The 345-nt window shown below is 66.4% G+C and overlaps 1 protein-coding gene across 1 annotated transcript in view; it reads right to left on the bottom strand.

The window, feature by feature from the left end:
- Nucleotides 1-345, bottom strand: part of LOC105003867 (striated muscle-specific serine/threonine-protein kinase-like) — an 8,619-nt gene that overhangs the window by 3,420 nt on the left and 4,854 nt on the right. Inside the window, exon 4 of the mRNA XM_010861300.1 lies at nt 2-31. Coding sequence (XP_010859602.1) covers nt 2-31 — 30 coding nt within the window. The remainder of the gene's footprint in view (nt 1; nt 32-345) is intronic.

Below are 345 nucleotides of genomic sequence, written 5' to 3'. Positions count from 1 at the left end.
CTCCTTGTGCAGTCCGCTCTGAGGGACACTGCTGCGGGACCAAGACGAAGAGGGGCAGGAGATTCAGGGGGCCTCCCCTCCCAGACCTTCAGGTCGTGACAGGAATCGGGCGGTGGGCATGCTGGGAAGGCTTGGGGGTGACATCGGCCAGCCCCTCCTCCGCCCCCCCACCCGCCAAGAGGAAGGCACAGCCAGAGCAGGTGCTGGGGAGAGGCTGGCGGCTCTGGCCCCGGAAGATTGGGCTGGTGGCTGGGTCCAGGAACAGACTCAGTCCCAGGGGCTCTGGCCAGCCCCCTCTCCCCAGCCCCAGAAGCTGGGAAACAGCACAAACAGAAACTGAGTGGG

The sequence above is a fragment of the Bison bison genome, unplaced genomic scaffold (genome assembly GCF_000754665.1).
Source record: "Bison bison bison isolate TAMUID 2011002044 unplaced genomic scaffold, Bison_UMD1.0 scf7180017864471, whole genome shotgun sequence".
Taxonomy (NCBI): Eukaryota; Metazoa; Chordata; class Mammalia; order Artiodactyla; family Bovidae; genus Bison; species Bison bison.
This window is presented reverse-complemented; position numbering and strand designations above follow the sequence as displayed.